The following is an 18,908-nucleotide window of genomic DNA, read 5'->3' as shown; positions in this document are numbered from 1 at the left end:
TCAGGTGGCGTTGCAGACGTCATCTAAACCAAGTGAACAAGTGGAACTGAACGCAGAATCGTACTCTGCAACGCCGCGTTCGACCGTTTTGCCATCTGACGGAAAGAAGCAGAAACACAGGTATAGACGGTTAGGCAGCGGCGTTTTTTTAATTTTCACGATTTATCCGCAGAGAAACAACAAACAAAAGAAAGGAAACAACACGGTCCCACTTGTCTTCCTTTTCGATCTTGCTTCATCACGTTATATGTATGCGCGATGCAAAAAATAAAAAAAAATAAAAAAAGAGACATGTGTTGTTGGAATATAGCGCTGCTCATCGTTCAATCTATATGGAGGCAGAAAACCCAGGAAAGGCCCTTCGTAGCGATTTTGTGGAGAATACGCGTAGATAAAAAGTAAGTGACGAGGCCGCGGTAAAAAGAATGACGATTAACCGGTTGCAAACATGAATAATTTAATAAGAAGACTTTCGTGCAGTAGGCTGCACTTCTTCAGGTAACAAAATGCATGCTACCGCGCGACTTTTTATACATTTATAAAGTCTCGCAGTACCATGTATTATGTTACCTGAAGAAGTGCAGTCTTCTAAACGAAAGTCTTGTAATGAAATTATTCATGTTTCTAACAGGTTAATCGTCATTCTTTATACACTGCGAACCAGAACTCACCCGCTGCTTGCGTGGTTTGTTTGTGCCATGTACTTGCGGTTTACCTTTTATACGTGCGAATAATATACGGTTTTGCAAAATTGATTATTTAGTTTAATGCATTCAGCATTTTTGCGCAGAAGTACCAGCAGCATGCTTCTAAATGAGTGAAAATAGTCGAATGAAGCGCATAATTAAACAGGACATGCATACTACATTGGAAGAGATGACAAAGCTGAAAAACAAGATCGCAGGACTAGGTTACGAAAAAACCAATCCCGCTCCGCGATTCCGGGATAGTCAAGGAATTCCGCCATGGCAAAGAGTCCTCGGGATTCCGAACCCTCTGTGCTACGTACGGTAATCAGATGTCACGCTCGTCTGCTGCTGACAGTGTTGTTTTGGGGTCTCCACGACTTAGCGTGAACATCCGAGAAGTTAGGAACGGAACCCAAGTGTGATTGTTGTAGCTCCTTACCATAGGTAGCTCCTTACTTAGTCCATACTGCGATTCAACGCACGCAGATGGCATATGCTCCGCTGGCGACCAGCGGTATATTGGCTCAGAAAAAGCGCGGGATAACGGAACGGAACGCAGGATAAGGAACGGAACTCAAGTGTGATTGTTTTAGCTCCTTACCATACGTAGCTCCTTACTTAGTCCATACTGCGATTCAACGCACGCAGATGGCATATGCTCCGCTGGCGACCAGCGGTATATTGGCTCAGAAAAAGCGCGGGATAACGGAACGGAACGCGGGATAAGGAACGGAACCCAAGTGTGATTGTTTTAGCTCCTTACCATACGTAGCTCCTTACTTAGTCCATACTGCGATTCAACGCACGCAGATGGCATATGCTCCGCTGGCGACCAGCGGTATATTGGCTCAGAAAAAGCGCGGGATAACGGAACGGAACGCCGGATAAGGAACGGAACTCAAGTGTGATTGTTTTAGCCCCTTACCATACGTAGCTCCTTACTTAGTCCATACTGCGATTCAACGCACGCAGATGGCATATGCTCCGCTGGCGACCAGCGGTATATTGGCTCAGAAAAAGCGCGGGATAACGGAACGGAACGCGGGATAAGGAACGGAACTCAAGTGTTATTGTTTTAGCCCCTTACCATACGTAGCTCCTTACTTAGTCCATACTGCGATTCAACGCACGCAGATGGCATATGCTCCGCTGGCGACCAGCGGTATATTGGCTCAGAAAAAGCGCGGGATAACGGAACGGAACGCGGGATAAGGAACGGAACTCAAGTGTGATTGTTTTAGCCCCTTACCGTACGTAGCTCCTTACTTAGTCCATACTGCGATTCAACGCACGCAGATGGCATATGCTCCGCTGGCGACCAGCGGTATATTGGCTCAGAAAAAGCGCGGGATAACGGAACGGAACGCGGGATAAGGAACGGAACTCAAGTGTGATTGTTTTAGCCCCTTACCATACGTAGCTCCTTACTTAGTCCATACTGCGATTCAACGCACGCAGATGGCATATGCTCCGCTGGCGACCAGCGGTATATTGGCTCAGAAAAAGCGCGGGATAACGGAACGGAACGCGGGATAAGGAACGGAACTCAAGTGTGATTGTTTTAGCCCCTTACCATACGTAGCTCCTTACTTAGTCCATACTGCGATTCAACGCACGCAGATGGCATATGCTCCGCTGGCGACAAGCGGTATATTGGCTCAGAAAAAGCGCGGGATAACGGAACGGAACGCGGGATAAGGAACGGAACTCAAGTGTGATTGTTTTAGCCCCTTACCATACGTAGCTCCTTACTTAGTCCATACTGCGATTCAACGCACGCAGATGGCATATGCTCCGCTGGCGACCAGCGGTATATTGGCTCAGAAAAAGCGCGGGATAACGGAACGGAACGCGGGATAAGGAACGGAACTCAAGTGTGATTGTTTTAGCCCCTTACCATACGTAGCTCCTTACTTAGTCCATACTGCGATTCAACGCACGCAGATGGCATATGCTCCGCTGGCGACCAGCGGTATATTGGCTCAGAAAAAGCGCGGGATAACGGAACGGAACGCGGGATAAGGAACGGAACTCAAGTGTGATTGTTTTAGCCCCTTACCATACGTAGCTCCTTACTTAGTCCATACTGCGATTCAACGCACGCAGATGGCATATGCTCCGCTGGCGACAAGCGGTATATTGGCTCAGAAAAAGCGCGGGATAACGGAACGGAACGCGGGATAAGGAACGGAACTCAAGTGTGATTGTTTTAGCCCCTTACCATACGTAGCTCCTTACTTAGTCCATACTGCGATTCAACGCACGCAGATGGCATATGTTCCGCTGGCGACCAGCGGTATATTGGCTCAGAAAAAGCGCGGGATAACGGAACGGAACGCGGGATAAGGAACGGAACCCAAGTGTGATTGTTTTAGCTCCTTGCCATACGTAGCTCCTTACTTAGTCCATACTGCGATTCAACGCACGCAGATGGCATATGCTCCGCTGGCGACCAGCGGTATATTGGCTCAGAAAAAGCGCGGGATAACGGAACGGAACGCGGGATAAGGAACGGAACTCAAGTGTGATTGTTTTAGCCCCTTACCATACGTAGCTCCTTACTTAGTCCATACTGCGATTCAACGCACGCAGATGGCATATGCTCCGCTGGCGACCAGCGGTGCATATTGGCTCAGAAAAAGCGCGGGATAACGGAACGGAACGCGGGATAAGGAACGGAACTCAAGTGTGATTGTTTTAGCCCCTTACCATACGTAGCTCCTTACTTAGTCCATACTGCGATTCAACGCACGCAGATGGCATATGCTCCGCTGGCGACCAGCGGTATATTGGCTCAGAAAAAGCGCGGGATAACGGAACGGAACGCGGGATAAGGAACGGAACCCAAGTGTGATTGTTTTAGCTCCTTACCATACGTAGCTCCTTACTTAGTCCCAGTGTTGTACCCGTTACCGAAATATGGTATCGCGATACCGATACTCGTTACTTGAGTAAAAAGTATCGAAATACCGATAACGATACTTCTTTTTTAAAGTAACGAATGCCGCTACCGTTACTAAAAAAAAGTAACGCGATACTTTGCCCGATACTTTTGTTTGAAACACGAAGATGATGCAACATAGAAATACTGTATCGCTTACGTAAACAGTTTTGCAGTAAAAAGACAGCAGACTTTTATCAATAGCTCGTTCTGGAACTCGTCTTCTGCCATCCTTTCAGGCCGTGGTCCCTCCGGCAGTTGGCAGAGACCAGTATGACAATTACGTTAGTGTCAGGCCCACACACCCTGGAGTCCGATTACCAAGGAATCCTATCCGGAGTTAACAATACCACAGTATATGTGAGCGTGACTCAATGCGACACGGCAGCTAAGCAGTGGAATCCAGAGCGTACTGTCAATGACTTGACCTCTGTTCGTTGAAATCAACTCTTTTGTTGTGGTTATTTTCTCCAGTTTCTAAGAAAAGCAGTGAACATGTGTTTGGTATAGTAATTCTATAATTCCGGTTACGGAGCACCACTTGGACATGTCCACAGGCTTCTTGTCGAGGGCTAGGCGAACCATTGACAATGAACAAGAGTGAGAAATGTCGTCGGTGAAGAAAGGGTGGGGCACTAAAAAGTATCGGTATCGGTAACGATACGGAGATCGCGTTACCATAAATTTGTAACGGAAATACTCTTCCGATACCTATTTTAAAAAGTATCGCGATACGCACTCCGATACCGAAAAAGTATCGATTACAGTAACGGCGTTACTTGTAACGGCGATATGTACAACACTGCTTAGTCCATACTGCGATTCAACGCACGCAGATGGCATATGCTCCGCTGGCGACCAGCGGTATATTGGCTCAGAAAAAGCGCGGGATAACGGAACGGAACACGGGATAAGGAACGGAACCCAAGTGTGATTGTTTTAGCTCCTTACCATACGTAGCTCCTTACTTAGTCCATACTGCGATTCAACGCACGCAGATGGCATATGCTCCGCTGGCGACCAGCGGTATATTGGCTCCGAAAAAGCACGGGATAAATCTGCCATACAAGCGCTCTTCTGTGGTGCTTCACAATTCTTGCACCAAGCGTAATTTCTGTTCGCGTACCTTCTCGCGCGTACCTTTCCAAACGCGCATCTTTACAGGAGCAACAAAATACAGATTTGGGTGAGGTATACGGAGCAAAATTACGGAGATGGTGGCCCCTACATCTGAGATTTTCACCTTGCTGAAAAACCATTTCCAATTCGACAGACAGCCTGTGTCAGGAGATCCCACATGAAATAACGTTGGAGAGCCGCCTGTTATTCACGGCGCAATTTCACTTACAGAAGCGCTACAAATAGGGAGCCTTTTTTTCCATTTCCCAATTCCCGCGTATAGTATTAGCCAATTCCCGCGACGGCACATATTCTTCTCCGGGATCATTTGGCCTAGTGCAAAACAAAGAATACCTAGCTCCGGTATGCGCCTAATCAGAGGGTAACTGGTGCGCGTAATCAGAGGCCACAGGCATCATCATCATATCGAAGTGATGCATTCGATTGCCCTCGAGACAGAACGTTTCTAGCACATGGTACTATGCCGAATAATAGAGCATAAGACGAAATACGCAGGAATAGGCGTACTTCTTATCCCTTCTCTCAAACTCGTGGGGATGTTACCCTCATTTTTTCGAAATCTACAGAACCGTGCTTCCGTTCTACTTTTATGTTCCTAGTGTTGTGTGTTTGAACAGACGCAAATACGAAGTAAAGAACTAATATTCATCACTGATTGTGTTCAATGTTCATGTCATTGTTGGGGACATTAATGCACGAAATGTGCCATTTTGCTTCCCACCTGGGTTCACAGAAATATCGGGAAACCGCCGATAGCCACGTTGTGGAGAAAACTCATTCTCAATGATATCCATAAACTAAGAAAGAGCTCAAACACAACAACGAGCCTTGTGTTCGGCCTTACAGCGAACAAGAACTGATCGTGCGTGTCCCTCGCACCCACCGCCCACACGTTCTACAATAGACTGTATCGGTATCTCCACTCTCCGTTACTTGAGTTTCTCTTATTGACGACCAATCTTTATCTGGTACGATGATAATCATAGTGCGAGTTTTATTGGCGCAAAAGCTACTCGGACTATAGTGCGTCGAACTACAATGTAATGTGATGAACCTATTTAAAGCTTGAAAGGCCTGATGCTAAAAGAACTCACTGGTAGGGTAGTCTTTTTTCATAAGGTGATGACAGAAGTGAGATACGACCTTACTTTCACATACGAGAAACAAGCTCACGAAGAGGTGTAGGCAAAATGAGCAGCACATCGCGGCACACACACACACACACACACAAAAAAAAAGGAAACCGTTCGAGCTGAGTACACACCATAATCCACATCTCAAGATTTCAGCGGCTTGACGGAGAACTCCGGCTTTAAGCACACTGCACGCACCCAAGCTTTCCCATTTCCAACGGCCTAGCAGTGAAGGCGGTTCAAGTCGTGGAATAGATATGAGGAAGTTCAAAAGGTTAACAAGACCACCAACTAGCGCTACCGACTTGCAGCGAAATGCCAAACGCGAGGATGCCCAAGTGAGCTACTCGTGGCACGTAGATTTCATTCGCGTATACCAGATTTATCGGGGACGCACAATTTTCAGCGTACTAGCGATGTAGACAATGCACCAAATAACCCAGGGAAGACCAAGAATGGTGCCGCACGTCAGACGTACACATGAGCGTGGGTCGTCGGTACTAGAGACTGCTACCGAGATTAGGAACCGTTTCCACCGGATGGAATTGAATATGTGTGTTGAATAGTGTACGGTGCTCCGTTACGTTCGAAGCGGCGCACCTCCCAGTAGGTGCTAGGCTGAGAACTACCTTTTATTGGAATCTGTGTGTCTGGAAATGGAAATGTGGCAGTCATGGTATCTGTTCAGGTGAATACTTCGGCTTCGTTGCGGTAGAAGGATGTTCAAGTGTTCTCACGTTCTGTCAGCGGCACTATCTCTGCTTTTAGAGAGCCGGATGACGATACCGTAAGATGCGTGTAATCCCGGCGATGTGTTTGTTGGGCCCTTTATTCATTAGCCGTTGAAAGCATGGATTATGTACGTTTCCGTTGGCTGGGTGCAGTGTGCGTTGAGACAGGCAAAGCACGTTTTATTAGTTCCTTACTGGAACTTTTATCTGCTCCGAGCAGTCGTGAGGAACGTCACACGTCCATGTTTATAGTTTGTTATCGTGATTGAAATCACAAACAGGACCTTAAAGATACAGAAGAAGAACGAATGTTTTCGTTATATAAAAGGAAATCACAGATGCTCAGCGAAAGTAAGGAACAGAAAAACTGCCTTGGACGGAGAGGTCCTTGGGAACGTTGACTCATGAGTTTTGCCATCTTGCTTTTCACTTGGTTAGCACAAACGGTCTGGAACCGCCCAACAGCCACGTTGTGGACATGCTAATTTACCAGGATTCGCACCGATTTTGTGAGCCTTGCACGCGGTTATCGCAGCGAGAGCTGACTTAAAACTAGATTTCTTAGACTCATCAAGCGGTGTGCTTTGCTGTATCGAATCGCCCATGCCTTTAGCATAAAAAATGAATGGGTATGTTTGTTTGTTAGCCGTCAGTTATTGTTGTAGGTGATTGATAGATTGTGCGTTTATCGTGCTTGTAGCTGTGTTCAAGCTTAGTTTTATCGGTAAAATTCAGAGTATTATGCTGCTTAATAATTTTCTGAGAGGAGAAATGTGCGTGTAAGTTGTTGTTTGTTAGCGTGTATCTTGTCATGCTTCGAGATTTTTGTATATGCACTTTGCTCGATAAAGCATGACACGCATTATAACTGTTATGTTGATGAAGGTGCTCAATTTCTGCCGCCATAGCTATTACTTTTCCAGCAGCAATACCGGTATCTTAGCGCTTAAGGCAGAGGGTAGAAATCATCGTCTCCGTGAAACGAATCTGGAGTTAACTGCGATTTGTACTATTTAAGTATTATTACTGAATTTTCATAGCCAATGTGAACAAGAAAGGGACGGTTGTGTGCCTGCTCATGGAAGCAAATTGCGAAATGGAAAGGTGAAAATGACTTTCATATACTTTTATTAATTCTTGCCCTGCTTCACTGCATGATAGGACGCGGAAGTTGCAGGAAAGAATGGGAAGTAAGAAAAACTTGGAGTGCTTAATTGCAAGGAAGCCGTGTTTTAAAAGCGAAACCAGAAAGAAAAGCCGATTTTTGTGAATCGTGTGGCCTTCCACCCGGTTATTGCGGTGAGGGTTGTGTCGAGCTACATTTGTTAGGCTTCCTTCAAACGGTGTGCTTGCTCTTGGAATCGCTCGCGCATTTAGCGCGAATTCAGACAGCAGAAATTAATGGGTGTGCTTGTAATTATGGTTTGTCAGTTGTTCATTTTCTTTATGTTTTTCAGTGTTAGCCTTTGTTCTGCTGGTGGCTCTGTCCAAGCTTAGATTTCTTGGCAAAATTCAGGGTACGTAGTATTACGCGGTTCAATAATTTTTGGACGGTAGAAACGGGAGTGTTTGTTAGTGTGTGTTCTGTCATGCTTGTCAGTACACTTTGAAATGAAAATTTTAATGGAATGGAAAGTTTAATGGACATGTCCGTCTCTGTGAGACGAACCTGCTGCAGTTTGCTGCATTTCAAGTGATAATATTTAAATTTCATAGCGAACGTGAACAAAAAAGGGATGGTGGTGTGCCTGCTCATGAAAGCAAGCTGCAAAACGGAATGGTGAAAATGCGTTTCATATGCTAAATTTATTCATTCTTGCACTGCTTCACTGCATGACACATCGTGTCGCAACCAGAAAGGGGGCTGAGGAAAACTAGTGCGTTTTCCTCATAGCAGCATAGTGCGCATTTCAGCATAGTGCGCTACTTTTAAAAAGCAAAATCAGAAAGGAAAGATGATTTTCGCGCATTTAGTAAGCCTATTGATTACTTTGAGTGTTCTTTGACATTTATTATTTTCTCGTCTTCAATGAAGGCAATTATTTTAGACAGAAGCAGCAGCTTCCATGAAGAGAGATGAGTAGTTTACAGAATTTTTGTACAAAAATTATTGATATGGATCATAATGATTGAAAGTAGAAAAAGCACTTTTTATATGTTTATTTAGTCGTTTACAAAATCTTTCAGGTAATAGCGCTTAATTTCAAGGCTCAGTTATTTTCTTCTCAGCCTTTGTGCATGGATGGTGTTTTCCTTAATGAGTGAATATAATTTATGATGTTAAAAATCACAGTCATTTCATATGATCTTCCATAACAGGAACAAGGGCTACTTTTTGTAGTAGTAGTAGGAGTTTTTGCAATCTTTATCAGAATTAAAATCAGTAATAGTGCAGTAAAGTAAATAATATTGTGATGTAAATTCAATTAATACTAGGGAGCATGAAGGACTCCTGTCTGGCACTCATTCCTCAGTCCTGATAGCCGGAGCGAACTTTGGAACGTCGATCGTTAGGACGGTACGTGGTTGGGTGCGCAGAGGATCTGCCTCAGACGAAGGGAGGAAACGATGACGTCCAGCAACGCGGTGTCTGGTGGACTAGCGCTTCATTCTTGCAGGAAAAGCTATGGCCACGGTTGTGGCGTAGGTGCGCTCCCCTCTGGATTTCGCTTTAATGCAGGATTTCGATAAACAGTGACGTCATAATTGGTTAATGTATTTAATGAATAACAGAGGGGATTTGCGAAGCTCTCCCCTCTGGACGACCTTTGGAACGGATGACGTCACGACCAATGACAGTGCGGAGCTCCTGATGCCCTGGCGGAGAAATCAACGGACGCTTCGTTGCTTCATGTGGATCTCTCAGTGGCGGTCATGCTGTTAGTGCTCTCCTCGCCACGGATTTCGTGACGAGCGACTTTAGGACGAAGACTATTTTTGACTGAGTGATGTGTGTGGAAATGCTTCGGTGCCGGTGAGTGTCTCTCCCACTTTGGTCGAGTGCATATCTTTAAGGCCTAGTTTTCTCTTCTTTGTGCATGCTTTCTTTTGTTGAAATGCCTAGCAGCCATGTGAGTGCTCGCTCTCTGTCTGTCTGTGTGTGTTTCCTCGTTCGACAGAATCTGCTTGAGCAGTGCCATTCTTGTCCTGACCTGCCCAGGCCTGTCGTCACCCACTTAAGCCTAGCCTCAGGAATTTGTTGAGTCGACTCCACGTATGCTTTCCTTCGTTGACTCGTCTACATCTTGAGCAGTACTAATGCCCGCGATTTGAAGTGATATAGGACGTTACCAGCTCCGGTGGCGCAGCGGTAACGCGTGCGCTTGGAGACTGGGAGGTCCGCGGTTCGAATCCGCGGGCCGGCTGTGCCGTCTGGGGTTTTTCCTGGGTTTCCCTCAGATGTGTAATAGGCGTATGCTGGCACAGTTCCCCTGAAGTCGGCCCATGGACGCAGCTATCCTCCCCCCGAGCGGATTCCCTTCGGTCTTCCACTTCACCCTTTCCTCTCCTCCTCTCCACCACCTTTCCCTTCCCGAGAAACATGCCGCCTAATCAGGCAGGCAGACCTCTCGGGTTCCTCCCAACGACACTCCTCCTCCCTCCTCCTATAGGACGTTTACGGTGACAGCGTTCATGATTAGCAGTAGATGTTTAGAAGAGTACGGGCACGGTTAAAAGTGTGTGGCCGTGTTGAATTCTAGTAAATGCAGGTTTTTCAGTGAGCGCGTGTTTTTCCCTCGCTAGCACAGTTTTTTTTCTTTTTTTCTGTAGTCCACAGAAGCTGCCATGATGACGACAATTCTGCCACCTGACGTAATGCTTTGCAACCTGCCTGGTATGACGTTTTGCAATCCGCTGAAGCACATAGCCTGATGCATTAATGGCCTAATGCACTAAGTATGTGTAGTAATGACTTGTATTATTAAATGAGTTAGAAAGTATTTCTGCGTATGTGCGCTTCTTTTCATGTGTCTCATCATAGAAGATACAAGTTCATGATAATTTGATATTTTCCTCCTCTCTCCCTCTCGCGTTGGAAGGAATGGTAATTGAATTCATTGATTGAAAATTATATTCTACGCATATTATCGCATTCTTATGCGTGCATGAGCGGTTTTAAACGAAAAATAGAAAATTAAAAATTGGGTGGGGGTGGGGTATTGCAAAACTTTGGTTGAGAGAGGAGGAAAATATCAAATTACTCCTTAATTTGTATTATTTCATTACTACTAACCGTATGGCTTTATACAGCCTGGAGGATGCCATATAATTCGAGGACACCTTCAGATATAGCAGCTATATAGATTCAGGATAAGGCGGTTAGTTTTGCAGGTGTGCCTTTAACGGACACGACAGTATAAGGAGTGATATTGTTGAAGTACTGAAATTCACAATATGAACGCTAGAGGGTCCGCGAACTGGAAGTCTTCTTTTTTTTTTTTGCTTCGAGAGATAGGACTTCCAGTACATAGCGCTCTATGTCAAAGACACATAGCATAAAGTAACGAACTATGACAGACAACAGAACTTCATCAGGGCCAAAGACCAAGAGGCTATTCGAGACTGAGAGGTCATCCAGAAACAGTCGTGAAATGTACCAAATTCAATTTCATCTGGTTTGCATAAGTAGTAGAAGCCACCCAGAGCCACGTAGTAAAGAAATATATCTACTGAAGCCGCTGGTCTTCTGACATGTTCCATTGTTTTTGTTGTTTTCTTGTCCCTGTGTTTGGGATTGCAACAGCCTACAGCTGCAACGAACTAAACCAGCCCGATTAACCCCTCCCTTCGCGTGAGTATATTTCTGCGCAGGCGCAACATTATCCTCCAATGGATGGTCATCCGGAGCAATCAAGACCTCGTATAGCTTTGTGCAAACCTTAACGTATAGAACGGCTCTGTTACCTGATGGACATCATGTGCGCGTGACACGAAGGCCGTAGAGACCTGACAGTTAAGGTTCTTGCCATTTGCTTTCCCGAATAGGTCTTTGTTGGCTAGTGAAAGTAGCCTTTGTTTCTGCGTCTTTGCCTTGTTTTCTTATGTGAAGAATACTGCGTCTAGATCTTCATGCAGACGTTGGTAGAATGGCGTAGGTGCAGGCCAGCTGGTGGATGCTCAGGCTTGCCTATCACGATGTAAACGTTGCTTTGTACGTCCATCTTTACACGTGTTCCCAAGACAGACAGAGAGAGTTGCAGGCCTGCTGCACGGTACCTCACACCATATACGGCGTTCCACATGTTGCAGTGATGATGATGATGAATAGTGTTTTTTATGGCGCACTAGTAACTTGGACCATACTGTGCCTAGACAGTGTTATAGTGAGTACATAGACATATATCAGCATATGACGTCCTTCAAAGATAATGTCCTAACAATAAGACAGAAAGTGACACAAAGTCACACATTCGTGAGTGAGAGCATACCAGGTTGTCCCGCACGGTAGGCTACCGTGGGCATTGCCACGCCTGTACAGAATCTCTCCGGAGCTACGATCGCTAGCGGCCATGACCGGACACACTTAAGGTCGGAAAATCTCATCATGGCGGCGTCGTCTGCTTGTATGACACTCGCCCGAAAGTGTTTTACGATCACCGACGATCTTTATTTTCTCCGTGAGTTGCTCGCAGAGAATCCCCACATTCTCCTGCGAAATGGGCCTTGATGGACCTACAAGCGGCTGGCTGCGTGTACCGTTATTGTGTGAATGAAGACTGGTTTGATTATATTATATAAAATTTCTGGTATGAGTTTACTATTGCTGTTTTCTCGCTTTCCTTCTCTCCACTTATTGGCAAGTGGCTTGGAACAATGGGAGTCCGAAGATATTTCCGTACCTTCACACACGACATATGTCACCTCTCTTTCCACCTGGTTTACGTAAACGCTAGGAAATAATGCTGTGGAGAAAAGGCATTCTAACTGACGTCTAGAAACCAATAAAGGACTTCATCCCAACAATAAGCCTTGTTTCCTGCTGTACGACAAAGCAGAACTGATCGTCCGTGTACCGCACATCCACGAACCACGATAGCTGTACATTATTCATCCTCCGCAACTAGCGCCATGCCTTCGTTTATAGAGGACGAAGCTCCAACTATGACCATGATCAACTTCAACTAGGATCATTCATTCCATGACATGGCGTTAGAGATGGGACACGAATTCACGTTCACACACGAAATACAAGCTCACTATCCGTTGTAGGGAGGATGAGCAGCACGGAATACTTAATAAGCTAATCGAAACCAGAGGATGCCCCAGTAAGCCTCTGATGGGACGTCAGTTACGGTCGCGAGATTCATCAGACGACGTGTCATTGCCAGTGTACAAGCGATAGCAAGCACACAGAATGCCTCAGGAACGTCAAGTGTCTAGAAAGAACACGTTGTTCGTATGCGAAACGATACGGGATGGAGTCGTAAGGCAAAAGTACAGATGAGTGCGGGTCCCTCTTCTTAGGGTTTCCTATCGGAAGACTTTCCTCTCTTGCTATACTTCTCTTGATGTAAGCGCTTACTTAAAACTCAAGAGCCGCATCATCTACCAGATGAATTCCTATAGTACGAGCTCAGTATACGGTGCCCTGGGGCAAAGGCTGTAATACAGCGATGACCTCCTGTCCCCAGGGTTTCAGGACCTTGAAAACGCCATTACAAGATGAGCGCTCAGGATGCATTGTGGAATAGGGCTGGTGCGTTGTGCGTCCAAGAACTAGCTTAGTTAGAAGAAATGCGTCAGGAGAGGTGTTCGTCAGGAGAGGTCCGAAAACTAGCTTAGTTAGAAGAAATGCGTCAGGAGAGGTGTTCGTAAATGTGCAAGACTAAAGTGTCACCTTTGCTGAATACTTGTTGTAGCTAGAAAGATGCATAGGCGCAACCACGTCCTGCAAGGGCTACGCCTGCTTCTGTATCGTCAGAGCCTGATCTGTCAGAGCCTGATCTAACAAGCTAATCGTTATTTCCCCTTTAAATAACGATGCATCGACGTGAGCGCGCTTCACGTTCAAAATTCCTACCATATCGCTTATGTTTTAGCAACAGATCATTCCTGCGTGTCACGGTCCGTGAGCAGCAACCGCATCACATTCCATGTATTGTCTGCACTGTTGCTTTTGCGGCCCGTCTCGAGTGGATGACACTTGTAATTTGAGAATATTGGCAGTGCCATTAGGCAAAACCTTGAGAGCAGAGCGGCATACGGTTATCGGCGGAAACACGGAACGATGTTTTGCTGTTCCGGCGTCTGGTCGTCGCCAGCCCCGTGCACCTAACAAAGCCTCCCCCTCCTCAGCCAATCCTGTTAATAAGTGGAGACCTGTTTGGTGGCGCCTCGACATGACATTATATGTGCGAGGGGTCGGAAGACGAATGCCAACAACAGGTCATTTGATATCGGGCCATCTCCAGGACAAGTCGCACACCTCAGTGGTGTAGCGGGCGCCTCGGAACTGTGCGGCGCTGGTGAAGTGTCTCTTCTAACCTGTGTGCGACTGCGTCCTATCTGATCTTCAACCCCGGATCCATCGTTAGTGTTGTGTGGACAATCTCCGACACGGTGATCTGTTTATTCATCTTTTCATCACTTCACCACGAGAAGGGGCTCCCTACCACCACCACCTAGACACACCCCTCAATTGGACACTCCATCAGCCGCAACTTCAATATCAATTTCATTCGGCCTCATCGGTCTAGACCTCGCACCTGCGCGTGTGACACTGCTACATTTGTGCACACGCGGATCCCTTGGTGGATAATTTCTGTAAGATTGTTTGACTGATTCTGTGTTGTAGTTTTTCTTTTTTCGCCACAACAACAGCCTAGTCTCTAGAGTACTGTGATCAAGGCAGTGTACTGGTTTTATAAGTTTACCTGGTGGTGTTATGTACGCTGCTAATTTTGATATCAGTCGTGAGCCTTCGCGGTTTACAACTTAGTGTGTACTTGAAAAAAGGACTAGAGCAGCATTTGAGCTTAGCTCAAGCAGCTGTATGCATTTCATAGCCCTCTTTGTTCTAGGAAGCCTGAAAAGGAGCTTCCGCTAAGAATACAAGTGGCTTGAAGACAGAAAAGATACCAGCCGTGCCATGACAGTGTTCCAGCATATCCAGCACAAAATACCCTTGGAGCTGTGTTTGTGTGTGTCTGTGTGTGTGTGTTTCCGTAGTGCACACCTCAAAGTTCGAGCTGCTTGGCGAAGCACGCCGGCTTGAAGCACACCGCGCGAACCCCAAACTTCCCCAGTTCCAACATCCTTGCGGTGAAGGCGATTCAAGTCGTGGTACAGTTTTGACGAAGTCCAGAAAGGTTAACAAGACGGCTAGCGCTGCTGACTTGCACAGAAATGCCAACGGGAGGAATGAGTTTTTCATGGCACGTAGATCACATTCGCCATGCTAGATTTATTGGAGGACGCACAATTGTCAGCATGCAAGCGATATAGACAAGGCACCAAATAACTCAGAATCATGAAGTCTCAAGGAATTACATGTGGCTCGCGTGGGGGTAGACCAGATATGGCGCCACTGGTCAAATGTTCTTTGTGTCCTCAGTCCTACAGAGTGCTACCGAAGAGCCACCAGTGTATACTTGAATCTCAGGGGCTGTTTCCACTGAATAGGCTTGAATCGGTCGGATGGAGTGTGCGGTGCTTACGTGCGCCTGAACTTGCTACGCTGAAAACTACCTTGCGTTATAACCAGTGATGGGCAGTAGTTCAATTACATGTAGTTGAATTACTAGTTAAATTACTTTTCGAGTAGTTACTTGGTAATTATAACTACTCTGTCATATGTAGTTGCAGGTTGGTAGTTAAATTACATTTTTTGTAGTTAACTACAGTAGTTTAACTACGAAGCCGCGCCCGCGACCTCGTGGTGATCGCGCGAAGCCGTAGCAGACGCCTTAGCCCGAGGCACCCGCTTGGTCGCGGCCGGAGGCAATCCAATCCAAGTATTAGCGTTCTGGGTTGCAGCGAGCATGCGTTCGTTGTTGTTGCAGCATGTTTCACGTTCTTCTTCTTGTCGGCGTTATTGCCTGTGTCACTGTCGGGATGGACTCCTTCGTGATTGAGTACTGCTACAAGAGTGTTAAGGTCAAGGAGGGAAGCGCAAACTTCACTGCAGAGTGCCGGTTTTGCCCCTGTCGTACGTTGTCCGGCAGCGTGAGAAGTTCCAGTAACTTCTTGAAACACGTGCGGGTGAGTAAATTCACTTGCGTTAATAAATGATCTGTGTATTCAAGTGCTTTGCTATAGACAATTTCCACCGATTAACGGCAACTCCTATTTTAATGGCAACGCGGCAGTGCACATTCGTTTAGGATTACCATTTTCTGTTCGCATTGCAAATACCCTCTTTCACTACATCGCGTGCACCTTTGCTGAGACATTTGGTTGTCGTGATCTACAAGGCGTCAACCATAAAAAATGTCCCGGCTCCTTTGTTTCTGAATGGCGTTGGACGATGCATACCCTGTGTTGATGTAGCAAATGGCGCGCACGCCTGTATGTGGTGAGATGTTGCTCGTACCTGCTCGCAGGACGTTTTCTTCTCTTTTTCTTTTTTGTTCCTACGCGTCTGTCGCCAGTAGTCATACTAGGTTGTGTGACGGTCTCTTGACGTTCCCGTTGTGAGGAAGATTTCAGTTTCTCGCCCGACAAATTTCCCAACGAGCTCCGATATGACCATTATTTTTATTCCTCTTCATCCTCAGGAGCAACATCCTGTCCAGTTCACGGACTACGAGAGACAAAAGAACAGCAAGAGACGAAAAAAGAAAGGGGACGTCGACGGTGCGCAAAGGAGTGCTGACTCGAACCAGGGTCCCCATGGCAGCAAACAAGCGAGCCTGTGCCAGATTGTGGAAAATGCGTGCGACAAGAAGATAACACAAGAAGCATTTGACAAAGCTGTTACAGAACTGATAGTCACTGACATGATGCCAACTGCAACAGTTGAGAGAACAGGATTTGAGAACTTCTGCAAAACAGTGGCTCCTAGGTTGTCAATTCCAAGTCGAAGAACAGTGGTGCGGCGCATAACAGCAATGTTCTATGAAAAGAAAACGGAGATAATTGAGGAAATCTCAAACGCACTGTGGGTGTCTTCAACAGCCGATCTATGGAGCTCTCATCATCGGGCATATATGGGAGTAACAGTTCACTATGTTGATGCAGCTTCCCTCGAGAGAAAGGGTTTCGTGATAGCATGCCGACGATTTAAGTATGAGCACACTGCTGAAAGGATTGCTGAAATGCTTATCGACATCTACAATGAATTCAGTATCATGGAAAAGGTCAAGGACTGCGTCACTGACAACGCAGCAAATTTTGCAAAGGCATTTCGTATGTTCAGCAGAGACTCTGCAACTTCTGAAGCCACTGTTGAGGAAAGTGACGAGGATGAAGAAGATATCACCGACATGTCTGAATCAGTGGAATGCGAAGAAATTTTTGGATTGCTGAACAGTGTTACTGACGACGATGCTGGTTTGACTTCACTGCTTCCTCCGCAAAAGAGGTGTGCAAATCATTTACTCAACTTAGTCGCCTCGGTGGATGCTCCCAAAGCAAGGTCAAATCCGGCGTACAAGAGCGCACATGACAGAGCGATGGGAAAAGTGCAGGCCTTGTCAAATGCGGTACATCGGAGCACAAAGATGTCCGATATTGTCCACAGGGTAACAGGAACAACATTCATCAACCCCACATCTACAAGGTGGTCTTCGGATTTTGAAGCTGTGAAACGCGTGCTGGACATTGGGATCGACAAAGTTAAACAGTGCAGCTCAGAAATGAAACTGAAAGGTGATTCAATGACCGAGTCCGATTTCTGTTTTCTCGAAGCGTACGTAAAGGTGATGGCTCCAGTGGCTGCTGCAATGAAATTGCTTCAAGGGGAAAAGGACTGCTTCCTGGGGCATGTGATCCCAATGGTCCTCGGAATCAAAACCAAGCTAAGTGCCATCTGTAAAGTAAAGTACAAAATCGTTGTTCCCCTCATAAATGTTCTGCAAGTGAGTCTCGATGAGAGATTCCGAGACATCCTGCAAAGTGATGAATACAAAATTGCTACCGTGTTGGTACCAAGGTTCAAGATGTCGTGCATTTCGCAGTCTGGCGAACTTACTACAAAGGAAAAGGTCATTGCAGCAATCGAAGAGGTCCTCCGGAAGAGTGAACAAATGAATGACAATGAGGGCATGGACCTTGGATTGGACACAGTGAGTCAGAGCTCAACATTGGACAGCCAGGACGATGACAATTTGTTCAGTTTTGTGGACAACACATGCATGCAAGATATGCGTGTTGGATCAACCACGCATGACAAGATTGTGTCAGAGTTTGAGTCGTACCTCTTGGACAAGCGAACAGATACGAAAATTTTGTACACCTACCCTTGTTTGAAAGCATGTTTTGTCAAGTTTAACGCTTCACTGCCCAGTAGTGCAGTTGTTGAAAGGTTGTTTAGCTTAGCTGGCCAGATATTGACACCGAGAAGGTGCAGAATTTCGGACACACTGTTCGAAAAGATGGTGGTGCTGAGATCACTGGCTTCGTCCGCTAAGAATCTGATTCAAGCGTAAGCACAGCCAGCACAAGGCATTGGTGCTTTTGTGATATAATTTGGAAGCTGTGTGCAGAGTCACCGATGCCAGTTCAGTTCGAGCACTGGACTAGTGTTATGTCAGATGAATAGTAATGTGGCATTACAAAGGTGATGGCTTCGCTTAAACTGTAATGCGACTTTGGGCTGAACAGCCAATTTTTCTTAATAGTTCACTATGTTAACACCTCGTTAGTCAACTTGCCCAAAGGAACAGGAAGGCCTGAAAATATTTTCCTTTGTTTTGTTGAATTGCCTTCTGGAAAAATTTGAAGCTCACTGGAGCACTAGAAGAGTTTTGTATCTGCTCTGTACCAATTTATGACCGCAGACAGGTGAGCGCTTTGGGACTCAGGGGCACCAGGATGGTGTGAACGCATTACGAATGTACATCGAATTAAATTATTACTTCAACCGATATTGCTGTCTATTATTACTTATTAGTGACACCTTTATTGTTCTTACAGCCATTTTCCACAAAGTAGTTGGAAAAGTAATTGAAACTACTTTGTAGTAGTTACAAATATAGTTTAATTACTTTTTGCAAGATGTAGTTAATTAGTAATTCCAATTACTTTTAAGGGAAGTAGTTAGTAGTTGTAGTTAAACTACCTCATGAGTAGTTACTGCCCATCACTGGTTATAACATCTGTATTTGAAAATAGA

The 18,908-nt window shown here is 45.8% G+C and overlaps 1 protein-coding gene across 1 annotated transcript; it reads left to right on the top strand.

The window, feature by feature from the left end:
* The first annotated feature begins 16,317 nt into the window (after window positions 1-16,317).
* Window positions 16,318-18,222, top strand: LOC135372305 (uncharacterized). The gene has a single exon (XM_064605951.1). It carries the CDS (start codon window positions 16,318-16,320, stop codon window positions 18,220-18,222), a length of 1,905 nt encoding a protein of 634 aa, XP_064462021.1.
* Window positions 18,223-18,908: the final 686 nt, after the last annotated feature.

The sequence above is a fragment of the Ornithodoros turicata genome, unplaced genomic scaffold (assembly GCF_037126465.1).
Source record: "Ornithodoros turicata isolate Travis unplaced genomic scaffold, ASM3712646v1 Chromosome14, whole genome shotgun sequence".
Lineage (NCBI taxonomy): Eukaryota > Metazoa > Arthropoda > Arachnida > Ixodida > Argasidae > Ornithodoros > Ornithodoros turicata.
Note: the sequence above shows the minus strand (reverse complement) of the source record. Positions and strands in the feature narration are given on the sequence as shown.